Source organism: Zymoseptoria tritici, chromosome 12, assembly GCF_000219625.1.
Source record: "Zymoseptoria tritici IPO323 chromosome 12, whole genome shotgun sequence".
In the NCBI taxonomy this organism is placed as follows: domain Eukaryota; kingdom Fungi; phylum Ascomycota; class Dothideomycetes; order Mycosphaerellales; family Mycosphaerellaceae; genus Zymoseptoria; species Zymoseptoria tritici.
The window spans coordinates 945,769-968,860 of NC_018207.1; the positions used below are offsets into that span (position 1 = coordinate 945,769).

General features: G+C 55.3%; 7 protein-coding genes across 7 annotated transcripts; 4 read left to right on the top strand and 3 right to left on the bottom strand.

Annotated features, from left to right (window-relative positions):
• Window positions 1-4,625: 4,625 nt before the first annotated feature.
• MYCGRDRAFT_77496 (mitochondrial 54S ribosomal protein YmL9) lies at window positions 4,626-5,742 on the top strand (the record flags this gene model as incomplete). The annotated part of the gene is made up of 1 exon (XM_003847924.1): window positions 4,626-5,742. The coding sequence occupies one exon, from the start codon at window positions 4,629-4,631 to the stop codon at window positions 5,547-5,549; it is 921 nt and encodes a 306-aa protein (XP_003847972.1).
• Window positions 5,743-7,324: 1,582 nt separating this feature from the next.
• MYCGRDRAFT_50788 (uncharacterized protein) lies at window positions 7,325-9,205 on the bottom strand (the record flags this gene model as incomplete). The annotated part of the gene is made up of 4 exons (XM_003848068.1): window positions 7,325-8,367; window positions 8,419-8,839; window positions 8,912-9,067; window positions 9,122-9,205. 4 exons carry the CDS (start codon window positions 9,203-9,205, stop codon window positions 7,325-7,327), a joined length of 1,704 nt encoding a protein of 567 aa, XP_003848116.1.
• A 225-nt stretch (window positions 9,206-9,430) lies between these two features.
• On the top strand, window positions 9,431-10,317 carry MYCGRDRAFT_77501 (uncharacterized protein; the record flags this gene model as incomplete). The annotated part of the gene is made up of 2 exons (XM_003847925.1): window positions 9,431-9,588; window positions 9,655-10,317. 2 exons carry the CDS (start codon window positions 9,475-9,477, stop codon window positions 10,315-10,317), a joined length of 777 nt encoding a protein of 258 aa, XP_003847973.1.
• A 1,950-nt stretch (window positions 10,318-12,267) lies between these two features.
• On the bottom strand, window positions 12,268-14,403 carry MYCGRDRAFT_50480 (uncharacterized protein; the record flags this gene model as incomplete). Its single annotated transcript, XM_003848067.1, has 1 exon — window positions 12,268-14,403. The coding sequence occupies one exon, from the start codon at window positions 14,401-14,403 to the stop codon at window positions 12,268-12,270; it is 2,136 nt and encodes a 711-aa protein (XP_003848115.1).
• Window positions 14,404-14,731: 328 nt separating this feature from the next.
• CYP-26 (putative P450 monooxygenase) lies at window positions 14,732-16,387 on the top strand (the record flags this gene model as incomplete). Its single annotated transcript, XM_003847926.1, has 2 exons — window positions 14,732-15,037; window positions 15,110-16,387. 2 exons carry the CDS (start codon window positions 14,732-14,734, stop codon window positions 16,385-16,387), a joined length of 1,584 nt encoding a protein of 527 aa, XP_003847974.1.
• A 277-nt stretch (window positions 16,388-16,664) lies between these two features.
• Window positions 16,665-18,515, bottom strand: MYCGRDRAFT_50651 (uncharacterized protein; the record flags this gene model as incomplete). Its single annotated transcript, XM_003848066.1, has 5 exons — window positions 16,665-16,910; window positions 16,974-17,695; window positions 17,804-17,883; window positions 17,956-18,199; window positions 18,266-18,515. The coding sequence occupies 5 exons, from the start codon at window positions 18,513-18,515 to the stop codon at window positions 16,665-16,667; spliced, it is 1,542 nt and encodes a 513-aa protein (XP_003848114.1).
• A 3,298-nt stretch (window positions 18,516-21,813) lies between these two features.
• MYCGRDRAFT_101782 (40S ribosomal protein S23) lies at window positions 21,814-22,906 on the top strand (the record flags this gene model as incomplete). Its single annotated transcript, XM_003847927.1, has 4 exons — window positions 21,814-21,845; window positions 22,033-22,169; window positions 22,294-22,420; window positions 22,480-22,906. 3 exons carry the CDS (start codon window positions 22,038-22,040, stop codon window positions 22,656-22,658), a joined length of 438 nt encoding a protein of 145 aa, XP_003847975.1.
• Window positions 22,907-23,092: the final 186 nt, after the last annotated feature.

The window sequence follows — 23,092 nt, forward strand, 5'->3', positions numbered from 1 at the left end:
GGGTGTGATTGAGGTGGGAGGCTGGTGTGGGAGGGATGGCGGTAGTGAGAAGGATTCCAGGAGGCGGATGCGGTTGGAGAGGGTTGATGTGTCGGCGGCGCGGGCGGTGGGTAGACCTGAAGGGGTGTTAGACCGACGTGGTCGACGGGTGGAGGGAGGCCATGTTTGGCGGCGAACGGAGGAGGAGGAGGTTCGGGGTAGGATCGTGGAGGATATGAGTCGCGGGAGGGTGGAGGGCGAGGTTCTGTCGGGTATGAAGGGTGAGAGTAGTGGTGAGTTCGGGGAGGTTCGGATCGTGGCGCACGTGGATAGTTGTCGACATTGTTCGGAGTGATGATGTTCTCAAACGGCGGGCGGATCGGACGGCGAGGCTCTTCGTAGGTGCTGTTGACGGCAGGCGGCGGTTGGGTATAGAGGTATTGGGTAGGACCGTGAGATGGCTCGTATGGTTTGATAGGAGTATTTTGGCGCGCGCTTAATTTGGCGCCTGCGGGTGGTTTGGGACCATAGCCGCCGCATTCAAAGGTACCACGCTGACAATTCAAGCAGATTGGCTTCGTCTCGTCACATTTCTTCTTCCGCTGGCGGCAAGTGTGACAACCCGTCTTGGTTCGATGGGTGAAGTTGCGTTTGCGTCGTTTCGTGCCGTCCAAGTTGATGCTGTTGACATCCTCGTTGGTCTGCGAGTTCTGTCGGTCGTACGGAGGGCTATCTTCTGGACTGGCGCTCCGTTCTGGGGATGGTTCTTTTCGATTTGATGAGTCTGCGGCTTCCAATGAACGTTGTAGAGACTCTGCCAGAGCCGCGCTGATTTCTGGTTCGGCGCGAGGTGGCGGAGCTCCACGATCCTTTCTGTAGACTGGAGAAGGCTCGCGACCGTACGCTCGTGGTGCCGTCTCTCGTGTTGACGTCTTTTCAGGTGGTGGAGTGATTCTTGAGCACTGTGTTTTGGGAGCGTCTGTCTGTGGAGGCTGCTGTTCTCGGCTTTCTGCAGCGCCGGCTTCTTCTCGCTTGCGCTTGTTAGTGTTGGAATTGTCTGCTGGAGGATTGTTGGAAGTTCTCGAGACATCGGCGGGTGGTTGATACTGAGGCCGCCAATTGTGCGTCGCCTGATTTGCAGAAGGCGTAGATTCCGATGTCGTCACCTGGGATGCGTTGGGAATATGCCTTGCCGAATCGTCCGGTCTAAAAGAAGAGTATCGAGGTGTCTCGCCATTGACCGCGGTGAAGCCAGAAGGAGAAGGCACGATTTTATACATGACTCCCTGATCGGAGGTCACGTCGTGCGGTTTGGACGAGTTTGGAGTCGCCGGCCGACCATGTGGGTATGGTGGAGAAGCTCCCGGCGGGTGTATCTGTGAGCTCGAAGTCGAGTGCGTTCCATTGCCCGCAGTCTCTGATATCATGGAGTGAACGGCAGTTCGCATTGGAGAATTGACACGTGCACCGGTCTGATCGGGCCGTGGACGATATTGTATCATAGATCGCTAGAGCATTGATTTACTGAGGCACGGGGATTCCGAGGGATCGGTTCGAGTCCGCTGTGCAACGATGTATCAAGCGCGATGCGTGGGGGCCAGAATGGGCGGCGGCGGTGTTGAGGAATGCAGAGGAGATGTCGATTGTGTTACACTGCGGTGGCGATCCGTCGTCGTCGCCCGGATCGATTCCCGCCGGGTCCGAGGAATGTCGCAGATGGATGTACAAGACGAGGTCGGGAGAGGGAAGGCAATCGAGACGGCACGGACAAGCAAGAGCAAGCGCGCGTGGCGGGCGCAGGTGCAGGTGCAGGTGCAGGTGCAGGTGCAGAGCGCGGGATGGCGACGTGACACCGAAGTTGTCCGGGTCTAGGTAGCGGACAAGGGGAGTTGTAGTAGTGCGGGGAGGTGAGTTTGCAGCCCAGCCGTGGGAGGGGGGAAGACCTTATGCAGACCAGGCTAAAGATACGATACGAACAGGCCGGGCAGTGCTGTTGTCGACAGTCCTATTATTATGGGGCATGCGCCGAGTGATGTTGAGAAGAGGATGGAGAATGTTATTCTATTGTACACGTACACTGAACGTGAATAAACATCGTGCTCAACATCCATGGAGCATAAACCCTCCCCTCCCATACTAGCCCATGAGCTAGCCGCCGTCTGCAAGAGAAAAAAAGGTTCGGGGCTGCCACCCGCTCTGCTGCACGGAGCTCCTTCTGCACCCGCCATTGGGCCCTCCCTTTGCGTCCGCAGCGCTTATGGCGTCTTGCTACAGCCAAACCGTCCCACACAGTACCGTTCCGTTCATCGCGCCAAAGAGCCAATCAGTCGTGCAAGTCGCCAACATGAACATCACTCGCTCGAACAGCCACAGGATCTTGAGAGTTTGACGGAGCGGGGGCGTGCCGTCTGTTGACTGATCCCTCCCAAATCGAATGTGGCATCGACCAGCCCGGAGTCCAGACTAGCTGGGTTGAAAAGGCTTGGAATTTATTGAGGCCGACGGTCGCGATGTGCCGATGTCTTGATGTCTTTTGTCGCAGAGTGAAGCCTTTGCTCACTGCTGGAAGCTTGGACTGTTGTATATTTGTATTGTCGAGGCTGCTGCGGCGGAAGTATAAACTGCAAATGCTCAATCCGTCTCAAAATTACGATGGATGCCCATGCTCCACATGAAGGAGCTTCTGCAGGCCAAATATGCGCCGGCAGTTAGACCTCGACGACAATGCCGAAATTTATCCAAGGAGATGAAAGTGAGACAAGCTCCAGATGGAATGCGCTCCAATACCACATATGGCGAACACGCCACGCGTGTCGATCCCTCGTGAGTCGTGAGGTAATTCTCGCGCTTAAAATCTTGGCTCTGACCGTTGCACGGCGAGAGTGTGAAAGGTCGAGTTTGCAGAGCGGTAGATATACAGGCGATGCATCGCACCGGCCCTCGCAAATAATGCGTTCGTTCACTCGCGCGTGCAAGCGGAAATGCTGGTCACCTCACAGGAAGTGTAACCTTCCGGTCGTAAGCATGTGCACGCGGGGCGGGCAGGCACGTACCGTAAGCGTCTTTTCTGTCAGCGCGGCTAAGGGGCGGCAGAACCTCTCTTTCTCTTTCTCGACAGCACTGTCCAACGGTTTTTCGAGAGCGAGAGTCGTTTCAATCAGCCTCCTCGTGAATTCAACATGTTCTCTACATCTCTCCGGGATCCTGATGCTTTTTCAAACCCCTCAATCATCCGATCTCTCATCCGCGCTAAACGCCCACACGCGCCGGAGGTAGGTTAGCCGACCGAACAGCTTTTGCTGACTCTTTTAGTCGAGTGGATCTGAATCCTTCCCTTTCGCCTCTCCCGTGTGCCCCGCCCCGTGCCGTTTCGTTTTGTCCAACGTCGACCGTATTCTGCTTTGGGTTGTTGGATACGAATGTAAACTTGTGAGAGCTTGTTATCTGTAAAGGTGTTGGAGTTTTGCTGGATTTGAGTTGGATTTGAGTTGGAAGAGTTTGCTGCAAGGCGAGCAGCTTTACTAGATCCCAAGTCTTGAAGACGATAGCAAGCAAAACTTCATTCAATCGCAAGTGCGCGAGTCGTATATCCCACTCTACCAGACTTCCGGGCCTACAACTGTATATACAAATAATAAATGTACCACCTCCCCAACCCCTTGCTTGCACGTTCGCCTGAGCATCTCTCCCTCCGGAAGGGAGCGAGCAAGATGTCACACTTGATGAATCAGCGCAGGATCCTGATCCATGCCAGCCCAGCGGGCCTCTGCGCCGCGAGTTCTAACACAAGCCTTCCGCTGAGCGCGCGAGCTCCCCGAAGCAAGGGATTGGGCTGCAGAAGCGAGAGACGTCGTCGGGTGTGCAGGCGATGCATGTTCCGTTTCTGGCGAAGTGCGTTGGAGGTGGTCTCACGGCGCGGCGGCGCTGTAGCCGCGTTTGTATCCTTGAGCATATCATGTCGTCCGGGCCGGGTGTCGAGTCGTAGATATGAGTAGGTCTTTGGTGTTGATCCTGGCGAGCATATCATCGCAGTTAGTGATGGAGCGAATTCGAGAGTCAGCGGTGACGGGTCTGGATACCGAGACCAAAGACCGGGCAGAGAAAGTGAGCAGAAGTCGGTCTATGATCGCTGGAGGCGCTCGATAGCTCGGGTAGATATCGAGGAAAGCTGTGAAAGTGGTCCGTTGCGCGCGAGGCAGAGAAGTTCTGTAAGTGAGTATCCCTACCTTTCGTCGTGCTTTGGAAGGCCAGTACGTATCTATACCAGTTCCGTTGGGTTGTAGTCTGGCATCATGAGCGTCTAGAGGCATCGTCTGCGAAATCTCCACATTCATGATGGTCCATTGAATGATGATCTTGCAGCGACGTGCTCCTCGCATCGGGCTTGCTCTTATCCGACTGAAAGTCGCGACGACAAGATCGCAAGCCTCGTATGAGGCTCATGCACGACGTGGGATCCATTTTCTGACCCTTCGTAAGGCCAAGTGCGATGTTATTGCAGTGGATGTTATTGCAGAGGGAAGGTCTCGGCTGCGCTTGCTCAATGCGTCAGGCCGGAGGACGGGACCATCCGCTCCGCAACTTCCTCCTTCCTCAAGCACGACGACACCATTGAACGAACATTTACCATCACACTCATCACCACCACAATGCCTCCGCGACCATCCACCCGGCTCTTTGCCACCCCTCCGCGCTTCCTCTGCCCATCTCTCTCCATCCCGATCCAACAGACCCGTTCAATACGCTCCATCCTACCCGTCAAAAAGCCCTCCCGCTTCAACCATGCGCCATCACTACCCGTCCTATCAGCCTCTCAAACAGCCGCTTTCGACCGCAAGGAGGCCTCATTTCCTCTCCGTACTGGCGCTCTCGCGATCAAGAAAGGAATGACAGCCATCTACGACCCTACAACTGCCAAACGAGAAGCCTGCACGGTCCTTCAACTCGACAGATGTCAAGTCATCTCACACAAGCTACGGCCTGTACACGGGTACTGGGCAGTGCAGGTTGGCTGTGGCACGAAAGAAGCAAGAAACGTCACAAGACCTGAACGAGGACATTTCGCTGCACAAGGTGTGCCGATCAAGAGACATGTTGCAGAGTTCAGGGTGAAAAATGAAGCTGGGCTAGCAGAAGTGGGCAGCGTCATCACAGCAGATCTCTTCCAGCCGGGACAATTCATCGATGCACGAGCGACAACACGAGGAATGGGTTTCGCGGGTGGAATGAAGCGATGGGGTTTCTCCGGACAGCCTGCTTCGCACGGTAATTCGCTGACGCATCGTGCCATGGGCTCGGCTGGTGCCAGTCAGGGTAGTGGATCTCGAGTTCTGCCAGGAAAGAAGATGGCAGGACGCATGGGAGGCGAGAGACATACAGTACAAAATTTGAAGGTCATGATGGTGGATCGCGAGAATGGGATTGTGGTTGTCAGTGGTGCGGTGCCGGGGCCGAAGTACTCCATCGTGAGCATTCAGGATGCGTTGAAGAAGCCCTGGCCGACGGTGGAAGGTCAGCCGGGGATCAAGATGCCAGAGGTGGTCATTCGGGAGAAGGTTGCTGAGGCTTGAGGCTTGGTCTGAGATGGGTTGACCGATCAGCGAGTATGGTCCCGTGCACATTGAATGCGAGGCATAGAGCAGAAGCGTTCGAAATCCCGGGAACATCCTTTGTCGAGTCTCGACAGCGCGCCTCGAGCCTCCAAACAGTCCGAAGCTGCTGTGGCGCCAGGATTACAAACCTCTGGCCCGTCCACACGCGCGCTTGCTTTCTGCACCAAGAACCAGCATGATCCAGACCCCAGCTGCGTTGAGATCCCGGCCCATGCGAAGCGTATCTCCAGACGCCGGCGCTTGCCGTGAAGAGAGTTTACGTGGGGTTGAAACAATAGTCAATCATCCTACCGATGCCCTGCAGCATGCTGCATGGCCAAGCGACGAGCCGCATCCTGACCTGGCCTTCGCAGGGGATGAGGTTACATGGCGTTGCGGTCAGAGAGCCGATGGTGATAGCCGGCGCATGCCGGCGCATCGTACCTTGCTGCCGCCAAATTTAGCAACAGCGGAGGTCTCGCCGCATGACACTGTGCTTTCATGTACTCTAATTTGTCGAGATCGTCAAGTTGGGATGATATGGAAGGCTTGACAGCGGCTGGAGGAATGGTTCCGATCAAGCTGCCACTTCTCACGTTGAGCAGTATCTCTACAAAGCGGGACGGCAAAACATCGATTTCACTGCCAGTCACCATCGTCCAAACAAGCAATCCAAGCGCCAGCCGAGCCTCGACTGTTGAACAACAAGCATGATGCCAAACCTAGTTCAACTTCAAAACAATCGCCCTCCTCATCTTTGTACATCCCACTCCCTCCTGCATCCGTCTTCAGATCTATTCTCAGAATCTCGCCCTACACCTCGACTCGCACTCTACGACTCATCATTGAGTCATCAACAAACCGCATCACTAGTCGCCGCTAGCGCGTATATCCCTCTAGCATGTATGTCAGCCGCCAAGTTATACTAACGCACTTCTCGCCGAGAAAACTCCACGATCCTTACTGTCCACGAAAGTCTAACATGGAACTCCATGCTCAAACCCTCCAGCCCAGCACACACCCGTAAATCCAGACCAGGAAACGCCTGCGAATTCACTTCTCCAAGCAAGCAAGTCAAGACGAAGTGTGAGTCGGGAGATGGTTCCGCGCCGAGATGTCGATGTGACATTTTCGCGACCCATGGCGGGAAAGAGGGGAAGAGAGTTTTTCCTTGCCAAGGGGCCCTAACGGTAACTATTAGATTTATACCCTGTGATGGGAGTACGGAGATCACAAACCCGTGCATATCAGCCCTCCATCTGGCATCGGGGGCCGGAGGCTCGATGCCACTTCCTCCGTGACGAAAGTCGATTTAGCGTTGGTGATGCTTGCTGTTGGTGCGCTGGTCCTTGTCCTTGCCGACTAGGGGTGGGAAAAGGTTCTTGACTCGAGAGTCGAGATGGATGGCATTGTTTTGGTGTGAAAGTCGTGCGAGGGAAGGCGGTGGTATGCTGTGACTAGAATTCCCTGGCGGTCGAATGTCGAGTCTTAATATGTGAAGAGCGAGTAGTGGTGGCCGCGGATCTGTTGACTGCAAAGGTCTCATTTGCAGTCATGGAGTCGTAGAGGACTGGCTGCACTTCTGCGCTTCAGGGGATGGTGGAGTGCGGGATGTTGTGGCAACCGTTGTGTGTAGTCGGTTCATCTATCTGCGACGTCTTCTCTCTTCTCGACACTTAGCGACTCGAATGATCGTCCCACTTTGAACTTATGTTTCTTTTCCTGTTTCTACGCTGTCTGTTGAGCTTTGGTTCTCACCACATAAACCTCTGCACCATTCCCGGTTCCTGCGGCCACGCGAACCCTTTGTTCAAAAACACCCATCCTGTCACCGCGTTCACAGCAAGTAACCATACCGTTTCCACCACAACTCTCCAGTCATACTCCCTCAACACCTCCGCCCAACTCATCTTGCCTTCCTTCCCTTGGCTGCGCATGATAGCGCTCTCGTGAGTAAGGCTGGGTGATGATAAAGGCACATGCATCCTCCAGAAAATGTACGGCACGATACAATACCTCGGTTCGACGAGGGGAGCCGTGCAGAGTGTGAGAGCGGTGGTGAAGAGTAGGGTTAGGGCGAAGGAGATTGTGGGCGGGGTGGTACCGGTGGGGAGGGAGATTGATCTTGTTCGCGCGATGGAGGGGGCGGATTGTGCCATGGGTTCGGTGGCCTCCTGTTTCTTCTCCTGCTGGGAGGGTTGAGATCGTCCAGGAGATGACGTGGTTGGTTGTATGGGGAGTGGTGTGCCGCGGGTATGTATCACTGCCCAACCGCAGAGGATGTAAACCGGACAGAGAGCGTAGCGCACCCACCATGGTCGCATGATGAGGCGGAAGATGTAGAAGTAGTAGTGTCGGTTGTCGGCGAGGAGGAAAGGATGGATGGTTGTGTTGGCGTAGACAATCACCATGGCGAGGGCGGTGAAAGCCACGAATAAGCTTAGTCGTGGAAGGAGATTTCGCCGGCGGAAGATGAGAAGAGGTTCGATTCGGCAGAAGGGGAGGGTGAGGTGAGAGAGCAGGGTCAAAGGGACGAGCAGAAATTGAGGGAGGAGGAGTGGCCAGGCGAAGAAGGCGGTGAAGGTCTGGTGGTAGAGGAGTTGAGGGATGTTAGGGGTCGCGACGTGGTTCGATTTGTCGCCTAGGACGACGGAGCCGTTGAGGAGGATGAAGGTGAGGAAGGAAGAGAGGAGGAGGATGGAGGGGAGGAGGGCACGGAGGATGGAGAGGAGGTGAGGCGGGCGGGTGAGGGTTCGGAGGAAGCAGACGGAGAGGGAGAGGAGGGTGCGAATGTAGTCTGGGGATGAGTGTTAGCTGGTGCGATGGGCCGTGTGGATGGGATGCGTACCCTCGAAGAAAGCGTCTCTCACTGGAGGATCGTAGACCACGCCCATTTTCCAACTCGTCCTTGCCAAGCTCATCATTGAGTCGCCAAATCCTTCTGCTCGTCGATACATCGACTCCTTGACCACTTTATGGCCCTGATCCAGTTCCACAACGGTAGTCAAGATCGCAGGCATGACCGCCACCCAAAAAATGTTCGTCTGGCGAAACGTCAAACTCAGCAATCCCAACACCGTTTGCACCACCATCCTTCCAAACGAGAGTTTCTCCTGCGGCAGACATTTGAGGAAGTACCAGTAAAATACCACGACCGACAAAGTGGACGCCACATCAGTGTAGTACAGCGCAGAGAAGAAGAACAGCGGCGGGAAGAGCACGATGTTCAATGCACTATGCGTGGCTAGGACACTGCTTACTCGACCCCGCTCATGGTTCGTCCTTCTCCGCACGGTGTAAGTCGCGCGGACGACCAAAAGAAGAGCGAAAAGGCAAATGACGTTCAGAAATCGCAAGGCCGGGATGGAGCAACCGATGAGTGGTTGGAGGGCGTAGGAGAGGAGGTAGAGGCCGGGAGGAGTCGTGATTTTAGGGTCCCAGATGTCCCAGTGAGAGAGGCAGTAGTGTTGTGCCTGGCGGATGTGGAAGACTTCGTCCTAGGGGGGATGTGAGTTTCCGTGGTCATACTGGGAGTGTTGTTTGAGACGTACGAGATATGGTTCCGGCACGGTGTTGTTGACGGCGTTGAACCAGAGGGAAAGAGGTGCCAGGAGGGCCGCTATGGGAGCGGCCATATTATCTTGTGTCTCTCTCGCTATGTTGGACGACTTCTCCTGGATCTTGTCGTCGATATGGAGTGCACAACGTGATGTCTCGAGAGAAAGAAATGCAACTGCCGAAAGGAGACATTCCATCGGACTTGAGTCCGCCCACGCGCTCCACCTGTTTCCAACGCGTCTTCCCAAGCGGATCTTAGTCTAGGTATTTCCCACTTCTACACACCAAAGTCATGCATTGAACAACAACCTCACCGTCCCGCCCTTCCTCACCACCGCCGCCCGCCATGGCTCTCCCACTCCCACCAGGCCTAACACCCAACGAAGTCGGCTTCCTCTGCGAAATGGAACTCGTAACGATCATCCCCCGCCAACGTCTCGACTCGCTGGAACTTCTCGGTGTAAGAAATGCGCCTTCGTATTCCTCTACTTAAACTCGACATACTGACTATCTCCTCTCAATACAGGGCCCCACAAACACCCTCACTCCACCCTTCCCAACCACTCTCCCCCTCTGGCTCGCCCTCCTCCTCAAACGCCAAAATCGCGCCAACATCTCCCCTCCACCCTGGCTGACCCTCGACTCCCTCACCGCCCTGCTCGAATTCGAAACCTCGCCCGATCTCGCCGGTGTACTCGCTCCGTCGCCTACACTCCCCGCTCCACGCTCTGTCGCCTCATTACCAGACGACCCATACCTTGAATCGTCCACCCTCGAATTGTCACCACCATTCGTTAAAGACGCATGCACGTCAAAAGCGCAGGACAACGCCCTTCCGTTCCACTGGCTGGAAGTCGCGCATCTACTCCTCACGCATGCGGCGGAGGACTTTGAGGATGGAGATCAAGTAAGACGACTCGTGCGGGACTTGAGGGAGGTGAGGATGAGTAAACTTCGGAAAGGTTTTGCTGTGTTGGATGCTGGAGGGGCGGTGAAGTTGAATGGCGTGGGAGCGCTTGAGGTTGCGGAGGTCAGGGGTTTTGTGGGAGGAGTGGTGGATGGGTTGAGGAAGATTAATCGCAGTCGGGAGGAGGCGAGAAGGGAGGGGATGATGGAGGAGAGGGACGGGTTGGAGGGGAATGGGTACCAGAACAGTTACGATGACGATGAGGATGATATGCAGTTATGAGACGATGTGGACATGCTGGAACAATCGTGAGCTTGGAAGATGGACAGCAACTCCTTTGGCGAGAACGGCACCGCCGTGCATATTTGCACGGCATGCGATACTATTGCCTGATGCTGCACAGTCACGGTGACGGTCACGAATACGGCTACTGCTACAGCTACGCACTGCCCCAAACGAAGGGGCGCGAGCAGCCAGACCGCTCCCTACACCGTCCATGGAATACACTCCGGCCACGCTCTCTCCCTCATCAGCATCCCTCTCCAGGCCGACCATTTCTGGTCAAAGCCCTTCTTCCCGTTGCGCCTGGACGGCACTTGTACGCTGGTCAGAAGGGCATTCTTCCGGAGTCAGGATCGCGAGTTCATGGGTCTGCCGACTACCTCCCGCCCAGCTGTGCTGGTGGCCGATTAACAGGGGATAGAGGTTCGGATGAGGGAGTCATGCTCACTTCCTCATCCGCAACCCTGTCCAGGCCTCATCGTTTCTGGAGAAGCCTTCCTCTCGCCGCGCCTGAACGGTGGCTTCAAGCTGAAGAGAAGATGGCGAGTATGTGGGTCCGCTCCCTAGCTTCCTAGCTGTCGTCGACTGGTCGACTGGAGATGGAACTGCGGATCAGAAAACACGCATAGCGAAGCAAGGCGAAGCTCACGTCCAAGCAATCGCAGAGCTAGCTGTCTGCAATGGCTGTGGACTAAGCTTGCAGGCTGGAAGAAACAATCTGGAAGTCTGCGAATTGCCGACGAGAAGAGACCTAGCAGGCTAACACTGCCTTCTCTTCTCGAATTCGCGCTCCGAGGTAGACCCGCGAATTCCGAAGTCGAGACATTGCTGCGTGTTGCAATACCACTGCTGAGGTACTGTCTGCATCTTTTGATGCCCACCTTTTTCCTTGGCTTGAGTATCAAGTCACAAAAGGCATAAGCAACAAAAACGATCAGACATCCACCGGTTTTGACCGGAGACAGATGCCTAAGTAGCCATCACCCGAGACGTCCTATACATTGAACCATGTTCCGACTTGCATCACGTCCTTGCTTATTCGGACGAGCACAGCACCTAGACCTTGCCGTCGTCGTCTCTGAGCGCCGCGATTGAGCCAGATAAACCAGTCTCGCCGCCGCGTATTTTCTCACTTCTTCTCCCCAGAAGAGACATCCAGCGATTATTCCAATTCCCAAATCGATTCGTTCCAAACTTCCAGCAAGATGAACCTCTCCCATCTCCTCCTCCTACTCTCCTTAGCCTCTTCCTCCCTCGCCTGGTTCTACTGCTACAACCCCAACCACGACGATGGGTATTGCAAAGGCGAAGACACAGATAAGTACTGGGGTTCGCAGCCATGTTGGGAGGTACGACCTCGCCTCCTCCCCCGCTCCTTACTTCCCCCCGTATTTGCCAAAGGTTCTCGTCGCGAATGTAGGGCACTCCCTGTCAAAGAAAAGGAGGGAATGGGGTAAGTCTTCCTCAGCAGGCTCGAATTCCCGCGAGAAGTTTTGTCTAGGAGAGGCGGTTTGCTACCTCTCTCTCCCTCGGTTTACTTCGTCGTGAATGAAGCTTATGGAGGCACTTGTATTGAAGGGAGTTCGAGCTGATTGTTGGTAGTGTACGCATGACGCTTGGGCAAATGATCCCGATCCGGTTGTGAGGGATGAGAGGAGGAATCACGCTTGGTGTTGAATGGAGGGAGGAATGGATGGGATGGGGGCGGAGGGGGAGGCGAGGGAGAGAGGGCTTGATTTTGAAGTGACGGATGTGAGGGGGTGGTGGACGTTGAGATGGGGTGGGTGACGGAGGCGATGTGGCTGGGCGGATTGATCTCCTATGAACGGTAGAGCAGTGGGAGACAAGGAATGTGAAGAAAAACGCGCTTGTACAGTTGGCTGTTCCTGCAATGCCAAAGAGGCAATGCATATGAATCTCCACAGATATTCCCACTCCTATCAACAATATCTACAACATAAACCTTGCCGCCCCCTGCCCCTTCCCACTCTCCCTCACCTCTCGTCCTTCCACATCCCTCATCTCGCCCTTCTTCCCAATAACTTTCACCCCACCCCTCTTCAACTCACCCACGACCTCCTTCCTCTCCTTCTTCCCCTTGCCCTCTCCACTTTCCCCGTCCTTACCAACATTACCCAACGCCTTCCTCCCCCTCTCCTTCTCCCTCCTCCTTCTCCTCTTCCTCTCGTCGCGAGATAGTTCCTCCCTCCCAGCCGGTAGTCCCGACTTACCAACCACCTCTCCCCTCTCATTCTTCACCCCCTCACCCGCACGGTAAACTTCCTGCGGCGCGAGTTGGCTGGCGCCCGCGACGTCGCCACCTGCACTTGGCCGCGCGTCTTCGAGCGTGACGACGGGTGCGTCGACGCGGATGTCGAGGGTTGGAGCGGGGGCTTTGGGGCGGAAGGACCAGGATGATAAGCTGTCTAGTTGAGAGGAGACTTCCCGCCAGAGAGCGGTGATTTCTTTCTCTTCTTTCGCGGTTTTGTCGTCTGCGGCGGAAGTGTAATTCGGATCGGTGAGGCGGAGATGTTCTTCTTCGTACTCCTCCGCGAGACCTTTTTTGCTCTTCGAGTCGTCGAGTTCGAATTTTTGTCTTCCCCTGCGCGTGCCGTCACCTGTGGCGAGGTCGTCTGGTCGACGACGGGGAATGTCCTGGAAGTCGAAGGCGAGGATGCGGCGTTTGATGAGTTCTTCGATGGATTCCGAGATTTCGGCGGTGATGACGGGGATGGGTTTCCCTGTGCGTTCGAAGTCCAGGTCTTGTTCGAGGAGGGAGTTGACGGGACGGTCGGCGGCGCGGGCTTCTCCACTGAGAGTCCATTCGCGTTTGGCGACGTTGGCGGCTTCGAGTTTGCGGATTTCTTCGGCGAGGGCGGCACGGCGGCGTTCGTGAGCGGAGCGGCGGTTCAGGGGGTTAGAGGGGTCGATTTGTTGGGCGTCTTCTTCGTCGGGTTCTTCTTCAGAAGCTTCGTCTTCGAAGAGGTCGCGGTGGACGGCTTCCATTGTGCGGGTGAGGTCTTGACCATCATCTGCTTCGATCGGTGCCTTAGAGGGAAAATTGTGAGGATGAGGTCTGCCCTTTTTGTTGGCCTTCTTTTTCTTCTGCGCGGGTGGTGCGAAGAAGTCTTTGTACATGACTTCGTTGGTATTGCCCATGCTTCCGAGGCCGTCCATTTCGCCTCCGTCAAGGTCTGAGGCGTCGTCCTCGCTGAGAGCGTCTGGGTCGCCGAATGTTGGGCCGTCTTCGTCGTCTTCTTCTGCCGAGTCCTCGGCGCCCGCTTTCGATGCAGAGCCATTCGTCAGTGCGGCTGATGCGCCTTGTCCGAGTGGATCAGCATCCCAGTCGACGTCTTCTTCATCACTAGCGGCTCCATCGTTGTCGCCTTGCGCGTCTTGCTGTTCGAGGAACTCAGATTGCTTGTTGAAGTCGTCGATGGAGAAGAAGCCGTCGTTGAGGCCGAATTTATCCGTGACCAGTTCCGCTGCGGGTTCTTCATCGTCGAAGTCTTCCTCCTCCTCCATGTCGTCAAAGTCGTCGTGCATCTCCTCGTCCTCGCCATCCAGCGCATCCTCATCACTATCCTCATCCTCGTCGTAGACCTCATCGCCATCATCCACACCCTCAATCTCATAGTCCACGCCTTCCACACCCAGATCCTCGTCATCCTCCTCCTCAGCAGACTCTTCGTCCGCGAATTTAACCTTCTTGCCATTTGTCACCACATCATCCTCTCCATCACTCTCGCTCTCAACCTCCAACGTCTCAAGCTCCCTCTCCGCCTCCTCTCTCGCAGCATCAATCACCCTCCTCGCCTGTTCCCAGACCTGCTCCACCGCAAATCCATCTGTATGTAATTGCTTCAAGCGCAAGACATCTTCATCTCCACCGATATCTCCTCGCTTCCTCTTCTTCCGCGACTCTTTCAGTCGTTGTTGTTGTTCGGCACTGACATCTTTCGCGAGTGGATCGAGGAAGTTTTTGAGATATGCGATGGCGTCGGTGTAGAGTGGCAGGGAGGGTTGGAGGAATTCGTGTGGTGCGGACTGCAACGTCGATACGAAAGGCGTTGATACCTTCGCCATGTTGTATTGTATCGTGCAAGTTGGATATGCACAGCCGGATATGTCCCTTGTCGTCTCATGGAATTCTTTTTAGAGTTGAAAATGATAGAGCGGAAAGCATTCCGCTGGACTTTTGCTTGTGACCAATGAGATGTGAGATTTCTCGACCTCATCCTCTCTTTCCCTTCATAGAAGTGGAGATCTGACTTCACTCGTAGTCCGTCGCCAAGCGATCACATGTCGGCTGGAATGCATATAAAGATATACAACAGGCTCAAGTATCTTCTCTATACATCTCCTTGCCCTTCTCAATGCCCTCATCTTGATCTCAATCCTTCTCGCTAGCAAGATGATCCTCACAGCGCTCTACGGTGCCTTTGAAGCTCTCATATACGGCGCCCTGCCCACAATCCTGATCATCGTTGTTGGCGGATCAATCGTCCTGGGGTATACAACTCTTTCCGACATTCCAGGACCGTTCTATGCCAAATTCACCGACTACTGGCGATTCAGAGTCGTCGGCAAGCGGAACTCCCACGAGACATATCTCAAGTTGCACGAAGAATATGGCGACTTTGTCCGTATTGGGCCCAACTGCGTGAGCATCAGTCGTCCGGATGTCATTCCCTTGATATACGGCATCAACGTCAAGGCGGTAAGTCATTACAACCGATCAAAACGATCAACCACCTCAACCCACACAACTCTCACACAACCTCCTCCTCAGACCAAATCCGACTTCTACACCGTCTGGCAAAACGTCGTCAACGGCAAACGCACCGCCTCCCTCGTCTTCACCACCGACGAAGCCCACCACGCCACCATGAAACGCCCCATCGCCAACGCCTACTCCCTCTCCACCCTCGTCGAATTCGAGCCCCTCATCGACTCCACCACCGCCGTCTTCCTCTCCCGTCTCGACTCCCAATTCGCCTCCACCGGCGCCGTCTGCGATCTCGGCACCTGGCTGCAATGGTACGCCTTTGACGTAATCGGCGAACTCACCCTCTCCAAACGCCTGGGATTCCTCGAAAAGGGGGAGGACGTGGAGAACATCGCCGCCAACGTCGCGAGGAATTTCGATCGTTGTTCGTCGCTCGGGCAGATGCCTTGGTTGGACTTGATTTACAAGCATCCTTACTTTCAAGCGCTGTTCCTCAAGTCGCCTGTCAATCCAATCATAGCGTTCGGCCAGCGCCGCCTTCAAGAACGTCTCGACGACAATGAAGACACACCCCCTCCCACCGACCTGGGCATCACCGACCCGTCCCTCGCCGCCAAAGTCCTCCACACCACCCTCCCCTCCAAACCCGACTTCCTCTCCCGCTTCCTCACCCTACACGAAACTCAACCGGAAATCGTCACCGAAAACACCCTCCTCGCCTACCTCTTCATGAACATCAACGCCGGCTCCGACACCATCGCCTCCACCGTGCGCGCTTTATTCTACCACCTCCTCCGTCACCCTTCAACCCTCACCACCTTGATGACCGAACTCGACGCCGCGCATGAAGCGGGGAACTTGACTCTCCCCCTCCCGACCTGGTCCGAAGTCCAACCCCTTCCCTACCTCTCCGCTGTAGTCAAAGAGTCGTTAAGACTCAACCCCGCGCTCGCTCTTCCTCTCGAACGAATCGTGCCCGCTGCAGGTATAACCATCAACGGCACATTCTTCCCTCCCAACACAGTCATAGGTGTCAACCCCTGGGTTCTCCACCGCGACACTCGAATTTTCGGCTCCGATGCAAAGGAATGGAATCCAAGCCGCTGGATCGATGGGGATGCGGAGAGGACGAGGTATATGGAAAGTCATTTACTCAGTTTCGGAGCGGGGAAGAGGACGTGTTTGGGGAGGAATATTGCGATTTTGGAGTTGAGTAAAGTTGTGCCGGCGATTCTTTGTAGGTATAAGATGAGACTGGAGGATGAGGGGAGGGAGTGGAAGGTGGTGAATAGTTGGGCGGTGAGGCAGGAGGGGTTGGAGGTGCTGTTGGAGAGGAGGTGAGGGGATGGTGGGTGTGAGGTGATGAGGTGTAGATATGTATGTATGGGCGGCAGGGCGTTTCGTTGTGGATTGTACATAGGACGGGAGTGGATCTGGAGGCAATCTGGGAAGTGATACACATTCTTTGAGACGTCCAAGAATGATGCAGACATTCATAATCTGTATCATTTGACTCCTGTCCTCTGTCACTCACGTATCCAACCATTTACCTCCAATTCTGCCTCTCATAGCACCAGCTTTTGCCCAGAACCCTCCAAACCCATCCCCCCCAACCCCACTACAACAAATATCGATACCCCGGCGCCAAATCCCCCAACTCCGTCACCTCGCTCTCCGTCAAATTCAAATCCGTCACACTCCTCTCCCTCTGTCGATTCTGCGTCCAACACCCAATCCCATAAACAATACACGCCAGAATCGACAAGATCGTAAAGGCGATGCAGATGCTGAAACCGGGGGTGTAGTTTGGTTTGTCTTTGGGAAGGAAAGCGTAGACGGCAATGATGCCGCCGATGTTGCCGAACTGAGGGGGGATGTGTTAGTGGAGGTGAGGTGGGGAGGGGAGTGGGGGGCACGAGGAACTTACGCCGACTTGCCATGCCGACCCGACGGAACGACGGTGGTGTCCGCCGAGGTTCATGTTGAACCAGCAGACGATGATGGGCATGGCTGCGTAGACGCCGCACGTCACGAGGAAGAGGGCGCCATATTGCAGGTTATTGTCATCATGCACGGTGATGAGGATGCCAAACCCCGTAATCCCAACACAAATACTAAACACGGCAAACGCAAACCGATGTTTCGCCGCATCCGAAACCGTCGCCAGAACCATCGCAAACCCAAACGCCGCCGCCCAAGGCGGCACCGAATGCAACTGCGTCTGAATCTTGCCATACCCATACGTCTGAATAATCCCCGGAGCAAAGTACGCATACGAGTACGCGGGAACGATGAGGCCGAAGTACATGAACCCCGCGACGACGACTTTGTAGTCTTTGAAGACCCTGCCGACGTCGGCGCCGGTGATGGAGCGTTCGAGGGCGGACTTGCCTTGGTCGATCCGGAGGCGGGCGGCGACGAAGTGTTTTTCGGCGGGGGTGAGCCAGGTGGCTTGTTCGGGGAAGGAGGGGATGAGGAAGAAGAAGAGGATGGCGACGAGGGAGGTGAGGAGGCCTTCGAGGATGAAGACCCAGGACCAGTCGCGGATGCCGGCTTTGCCGTCGAGTTTGCCGATTGCGGCGGCGAGGAGGCCGCCGAAGGCGCCGGCTAGGGTTGTGGAGGAGAAGAAGAAGGTGTAGCGTTTTTGGGCTGGGAGGAGAGGAGGGGAGTTAGCTGTGCTAGGAGGAGAGGGCTTGATGCGTGAAGTTTAGAAGATCCTGAGATAAACGCCAGATCTCGTCTCCATCAAGGACGTACCTTCATGTCTGCGATACCACATGCCGATGAGGTAGAAGCAGCCTGGGAACATGCCTGTCTCAAAGACGCCGAGGAAGAATCTGTTGCTGATCAGCTCCCCAGTCGCTTCCACGTCACATCTCAACATCCCTCCCTTAAGACAATAAACATACCTCGTAGTCAACAACCCCCCATAACTAGTAACAAACCCCTGCGCCAACGTCACCACGCCAAACATGAACATATTCGCACTCAACCACACATGCGGCTTGAATTTCTTCAACAAAATATTCGAGGGAATTTCCAGCAACACATAGGGCACGAAGAAGATGACCAGCGCGGTGTTGTATTGGTTTCCTTCGAGGCCGAGGTCGGCGGAGAGGCCGAAGACGTTGGCGTTGGAGATGTTCACTCTGTCTGTTCGGTATTGTCAGTCGAGGGTTTTGTTGGTATATAGGCCATGGGGTTGTGTGGGAGCCGTACCGAGAAAGGCGAGGAGGTATAAGATACACAACACGGGTATGATATGCAAGTCGATTTTCATGAGGAGTTTCCGCTCTGTGGTGTTGGGTGGACAGATGACTTCGCCGGGGTGGAAGTCATCGTCGGCGTAGCCTGGAGTTCCAGTGACGGGGTATGCATCGTTCGCGCCTGGGTAGTTCTGGTATTGCTTATGTTCTTGGTCGACGGAAGATGGAGGCGAGACGCCCTTTGACTTGAACGGGGAGCGCATGGTGAGGTGACTCAGGTGAGGTCACTGTATGCTTGGCGGTCGTGAGATGGGTCGTCGTTCACCGCCGTAGGAATAGTATGGGATAGAAGTAGGAAGAAGTGATGAAGGAAAGACTTGAGTTCAGCGCCCTACCAAGATCAGAGAACATGAAGTCGACTTGGGTCGAGTCGAGTCGGTCCCTTGAGAGAAGAAATTCGCTTGTCCATACCGCATTTCGTAGCCGAACTCGCCGATCTCCCAGCTGTGGACCATATAATTCGTTCGTCTGTGCGACTTTTCTCGCCTCCACAGTAAATCCTTTTGCGGGGAATGCACGGCTGACACTGCATATCACGGCTGGAGACGGCCGATGGTCGGAGCGAATACATGCACTGTACATGTTCGGCTTTGTGAATGAGGTATGTGTAAGAGTAATGTAGCCTTGTCGACAGTCGAGGTGATGTGATTCAAGCCATACCAAACCGCCTGGTTGATGCAAGCATCACCCTGGCTGGTATGGCGATCGCAGGCGGCCTTCTTTCCGCAAGCAAGACGAATGGACAGCTCAATAGAAGGGCATGTTCCACGACCATTGATTACGGGCTACAGTGCCACAAAGATCGCGAATGGAGGGAGCGAAAGTCTTTGGAATGATGCTTTTCATTATCCAATAGTCCATTCGTTATTCGTTTCATCGCCCCTGTCAGAAGGTAAGGTAAGGTACACAATTCCCAGCACCGTCAAGCCTTCCCGCTTCATAAACACATCACCAAGCCAGAGCTTCTCATAATGATACAACCCTCCCGCCCAGGAATCCTTCCACTCAATCACAATCACAGCCTCGACCCAGCTGCAACCCCACCACCCCTTCTCTCCACCCTCCCACTGCGAACCCTCGACTCCGTCCCTGCCTCACCTACCACTCTCCTCGTCTCCCCATCTCTCGTCCGAGGCCTCGTCCGCGACAAATTCAACCCCATCGACATCCACCACTCCTCAGGCACATCATCCCTCTGCGCCAATCGTTCAATAATCCGTCGCATACTATCCAAATCCTGAACATCACCCGTCAGCAGCGCATCCGAGACATCTCGCTCGCTCCGCGTGCTGGGTGGGCTAACGGGATGCGGGATCGGAGCATCGCGGGAGGTTTCGACCTCGGTGACTTCTCCATCTTCATCATATCGATTTCGACGGCGGAGCCCGCCGGCGATATGTCGCTGCATTTCGGCGGCTTGTGCTCGGTGCCACGCGGCGTTGGCTCTTGTGCCCGGCGTAGACTCTTGATCCTCAGGCGTGTATTCAGGTGGAGGTGAGGTGGGAGAGGTCTGAGACTGGGCGCGGTGGCGGGTGAAGTAAGCGTGGACGTCGCGAGAGGTGGCGCGGACTGTGGAGCGAGTGGATTCGCTGTAGCGTTCGGGTTGTGGAGAGGGCGTATCGTCGAGGTCCTGCTGTTGTTGTTGCCCGCCAATGATAGTGCGTGGGATATGATCCGGACGATTGTGGCGGCGGACGTTACGATTACGGATTTGTCGTGAGACGGAGAGCATGTGGCGGAGAACGGCACCCACGTCTACATTGATTGTCTCGGGCCGTCGGAGTTGAAGAACGCGTTGACGACCTTCTTCGGTCTCGATGGCCTCTTCGATCAGGCGGAAGCCAATGTCAATGCGCACTGGTTCGCTGGCCAGAGCAAAGCGGTTTCCTTCTGAGTCTCGTGCGGCCTCGTGACGGGCAATTCGTTCGCGACCTTCTGGAGAGCGCATTTCCAGGTACCACATTTCCTCTGCTAGCGATTCGGTCCTAGCCAACTCGGTAGCGTCCTCCATGGGCAAGCACTCCAAATCGTCCTCGTCCATAGATGATGCTGAATCGTCTACTGCCTCCGCATTCGACCGTCGCCGCCCGGAATTCAACGTAGCGGAAGTCTGGTCCGTAGTCTGAGTATTATTTCTCGAAGCGTTGAAAGACCGACTCGCAGCCGCGCTTGCAAAACTGCTCTCAGCACTTGGTAATGTCTCATCTGGCGTGATGCCCGCACGCATAATCTCCCAGGCGTCGCCAGGTGTTGGACTGCGATTGCGGTCGCCCAGGCCATTGACAGGAGATCCTGCTCGCCAGGAGTTACTCAGCGGATGCGACCTCCTCTCTCCGCGTGGTACAGAAACATCCTCGGGTCCGGAAGTATCCAACGGAGGTGTCGGCAGCGTATTGCGTCTGGATAAAGCACCATCTCGGCCGTCGTCCGTTGGCCACTCCTCGGGCGAACGAATGATCTGCAAGGGCTCCCTCGGATTGACTGCTGGGTCGTCCACAGGACCATCCACCACAGGCCCGTCCGGTTCCCTCCGGAATGGAGGAGGATTGTTTTCGAAATGGTCCCTCAAAGCTTCCTCAGTAATTCCTAAATCCGCTACCATGCGATCCCGCTGTCTTTGCTGCGCGTCGAATGTATCCCGCTGCCGACGAAGCTGTTGTTGCCGTCGATGAAGTGCCTCCATTCTCTCCTCATGGCGTCGCATGATATCTGCGTGCGTGTCGTCACCACTGCCATAGTTGCGCGACTCTGGTACTGCTGGTGGAGGAGGAGGTGGTGGTGGAGGCACACGAACTCTACTCTGCTGATCGGCCGTCTCCAAGAGATTCGAAATCGATGGTACGCCTCGTTCTTCACCTCGCCGTGAGTCGCGTAGGCCGTTGAATCCTGAGGATGGAGGAGGAGAGCGCTCGAATCGGGGTGGGAGTCCGGTGGTGGTGGTTTGACGTCCCAGACGCGCGCGTTGAGTGCGACGGCCGTGGACTTCTGGTCGGCGACGGATAGAGGAGCGTAGACATGCTGTGGGATCGATTTGTGCGGTCGACTTCTTCTCTTCCGGTTCGCGCCAGATTCTGCAAGCAGAGAGCGGTGTATTAGCTTTGATTGTAGTCGCAGAAGTGAGAGCGCGTGCCGTGTGGAGGTGGGTCGTCGCGCGGTGATGGATTTAAAGACTGTCACGCGCCGTCGCAAATGTTTCGGCGCGCGCGGGGAGGTAGAACTCACGGAAGACCCATTTTGAGGGGAGAGGAGTGGCAGAAAGTCTGCAATGGAGTCGGCGACCAGCACGCGACCGGGAACCTGGCAATAAATGTGATGGAACTGCCAAAGTTTGCCGTGGATCGGGTCGGTGTTGCCTTACCTTCGCGATGATTGCATGAGGCGAGGGATGAATGGGAAGTTACGGCCTGAGGCAGAAGAAGGTGCCAAGAGGCACGGTCGCTCCCGCCTGTGCGCCGCTCGAAAGATTCGCACCTCCGATTTCACTTAACCTCAGCGACAAGCGACCAGCACATTACCCAACGACAACAACACCGGTAAGTCGCATCCAATTTTACCGGACTGCACGATATCCCAAGCATTACGACTTCTCCATCGATCACGAATCCCGCAAAATACACGGCCGAGACGCACTCGCTGCGAAATTTGCGTCTCGACTTCTTCTCAATCTCCGCCACGACCATCAACCACTTGAACCCATCAACTAACATACTCTCCCTCCAGTCATCATGGGTAAGGGAAAGCCAAGAGGTCTTTTGGCCGCACGCAAGCTGCGCAACCACCGCCGTGAGCAACAGTGGGCCGATCTTCACTACAAGAAGCGCCTTCTCGGAACAGCCTACAAGTCCTCGCCTTTCGGAGTACGTACCACCCACATCCCACGATCAGCGAAGTCATTGAGAAGAGTTGGAAGATGAGAAGGACGATGATGGACAACGAGAAGCGGCACACACACTCAGGACATCACACTAACACACCTTCAAGGGAGCTTCACACGCCAAGGGAATCGTCCTCGAAAAGGTCGGTGTCGAGGCCAAGCAGCCCAACTCTGCCATTCGCAAGTGTGTGCGTGTGCAGCTCATCAAGAACGGAAAGAAGGTCACCGCTTTCGGTATGGCATACTCCAATCACCACCCCGCCCTGCGCCTCCCATCTAACACCTCCCTCCAGTTCCCAACGATGGTTGCTTGAACTTCGTGGATGAGAACGACGAGGTTCTTCTCGCTGGATTCGGTTGCAAGGGCAAGGCCAAGGGTGATATTCCCGGTGTGCGTTTCAAGGTCGTCAAGGTCTCCGGTGTTGGTCTCAGCGCTCTCTGGAAGGAGAAGAAGGAGAAGCCTCGTTCATAGACGACGACTTTGCATGATGGCTGGGGCTGGGAATCGGGCGTTCTTCGAAAAGCGGCATCGGAACGATATGGATTTTGCGTAGAGCACCAATGACAACGACTGCTGCGGCGACATGGCGACATTTCTCCCTGTCAGCAACGCTACGACATGCTCAGACAGCTGTTGGGCTTCCTCGCGATGAGTCGACAAGTTGGCTCGTGGTCCTCACGCTGATGGTCCTGATTACATATCCAGCAAGCTCGTAGATCAATGAAACCTCTGACCCAGAGCCTCATCCACAAGACCATGATTTCTGCCATATTCGGAAGGAGCAGAAACGCGACTCCGAGAAACCTCCGTTCGTGTCTTTGCGAAAACAGTTTACCGCGTTTGCCGTGGTTGATGCTGGATAGCACGTATAGACGCAGCAATGTCTTCAAGCCGGACAAGCATGA